This window comes from Pygoscelis adeliae, unplaced genomic scaffold (genome assembly GCF_000699105.1).
Source record: "Pygoscelis adeliae isolate BGI_AS28 unplaced genomic scaffold, ASM69910v1 Scaffold60, whole genome shotgun sequence".
Taxonomy (NCBI): Eukaryota; Metazoa; Chordata; class Aves; order Sphenisciformes; family Spheniscidae; genus Pygoscelis; species Pygoscelis adeliae.
The window spans coordinates 1,274,729-1,276,479 of NW_008823954.1; the positions used below are offsets into that span (position 1 = coordinate 1,274,729).

General features: G+C 63.1%; 1 protein-coding gene across 1 annotated transcript in view; it reads right to left on the minus strand.

Annotated features, from left to right (window-relative positions):
• The window catches only part of CHADL (chondroadherin-like), a 3,151-nt gene that overhangs the window by 452 nt on the left and 948 nt on the right, over window positions 1-1,751 (minus strand). Inside the window, exons 3-4 of the mRNA XM_009322651.1 lie at window positions 980-1,719; window positions 109-275 (exon numbers count right to left, since the gene is read on the minus strand). Of these exons, the coding sequence (XP_009320926.1) occupies window positions 109-275; window positions 980-1,719 (907 nt within the window). The remainder of the gene's footprint in view (window positions 1-108; window positions 276-979; window positions 1,720-1,751) is intronic.

Below are 1,751 nucleotides of genomic sequence, written 5' to 3' on the forward strand. Positions count from 1 at the left end.
CTGTGGGAGAAGACCTGAAATGGCCAGTGTGCCATGGGCTCTGGCGTGGCAGGGTCCAGCTGTCCCCCGGGTTGTCCCCTGGGGCTGTGCCCCCCTCATGGCACTCACCTGCGCAGGGGAAGGAGCTGGCAGTCGCAGTGGAAAGGCACATCCCTCAGGTTGAGGATATCCAGCCCCGTGAAGTTGCTCATGTCGGGGATGTGGCTCATTTTGTTGCTCTCCAGGTAGAGGCTTCTGATCTTGGGACCAAGGCCAGTGAAGGCACCGGGGGAAATCTGCAACGAAGCGAGGGTGAGTCAGGGGGGTCCTGATGGAGGCAGGGGAGCAAATCTCTGCCCTTGCACTGATAATCAGCCTGAGGGGCTGAGAGAGCCTGTCCTGAACCTGGTGGCCCAGTGAAAGAGCTGTTTTAAACAGCAGCACAAGTGCTTGGGGACTGTTAACCAGTTTCAGTCACGTTTTGGGACTCGCTAGACCCTGCTCAGTCTTCCTGGGAAGAAGGTGACGCGCAGGAGGTCTTAGAGTGATCCCTGGGCGCTGTTAAAGGTGGATGGTCCTTATGAGAGGTGCTAACACTGCTTTCTTTAGAGGATGGAGGAATTCGGGGTAATAGCAGTGAAAAGTCCCACAGGACAGCTTGTAGTAAGAGCAGGAGAAATACGGCCAGGGCTGGGGGAAGGGGGTGGTTTGGGGAATGGACTGGACCCCACTGAAACTGTGTGTCTTTAAGGACCAGGGGGAGCAAGGCTGTCCGGGGGCAGCTGGGGGATAGGTTTGAGCGAGACAACACTCCAGCCAAGCCCAAGGTAACCTCTCTTTCTGGCCAGGCTACGGAGCATCTCCTGAAGCCTTGGGAGTTCGGGGACATCCATTCAGATGGCCCTGTGGAGGCCACCAGCCCTGGGTGCTGGAATGAGATGGGACCTATGGCTGTGCCCTGTGGTGCCCCTGCCCCTCGGGATTCCCCAACCACGTGCACCTGCTCCAGGCCCATGTTGTCCAGGTAGAGGTGCTGCAGGCTAGAGGCCACCGGCAGGAAGGCACTGTCCCCCACACGCTTGATGGGGTTTCGGGACAGCTTCAGCTCGCTCAGGGTGGGCAGGCCCCACAGGGATGCTGTGGGCACCTCTGCCAGGTGGTTTCCCTCCAGGTGCAGCTTCTCCAGCATCTTGGCAGGAGCCAGGGCGGTGGGGGCGATGTGCCCGATGGCGTTCCCAGCAAGGTAGAGCCAGCGCAGCCCCCCGGCCCCAGCCAGGTCGCCCTCCGCCAGCTCCCTGATGGCGTTGTGCTGCAGGTGGAGGGAGATGAGGTTGGGCAGGAGCTGGAAGGCACCCACGGGCAGGCGGGTGAAGGCGTTGCGGTCCAGGTCGAGGTAGGCCAGCTGCGGGGCCCCCTCGAAGGCGGTGGCCGCCAAGGTGGAGAGGCGGTTGTCGGTGAGGTAGAGGTAGACCAGGCTCTCCAGCCCCCGCAGCGCCCCAGGGCGCAGCGCCCCAATGCTGCAGCTCTGCAGGTGGAGGGACACCAGCTCCTTCAGGCCAGGGAAGGCGCCCGGCGGCACCGTCCCAAAGGCATTTTGGCGCAGGTTGAGGAGGCGGGTGTCCCTGGGGAAGCCCCAGGGGATCTTCCGCAGGTCCTTGTTCTCACAGGACCCGTGCCGGAAATCGGGGGAGCAGGCGCATCCCTGGGGGCACTGCCCGCTGCCGGCCGCCCTCGGCTGCTCTGGCGGGGTGACAGGGGTGGGGGGCAGCCCG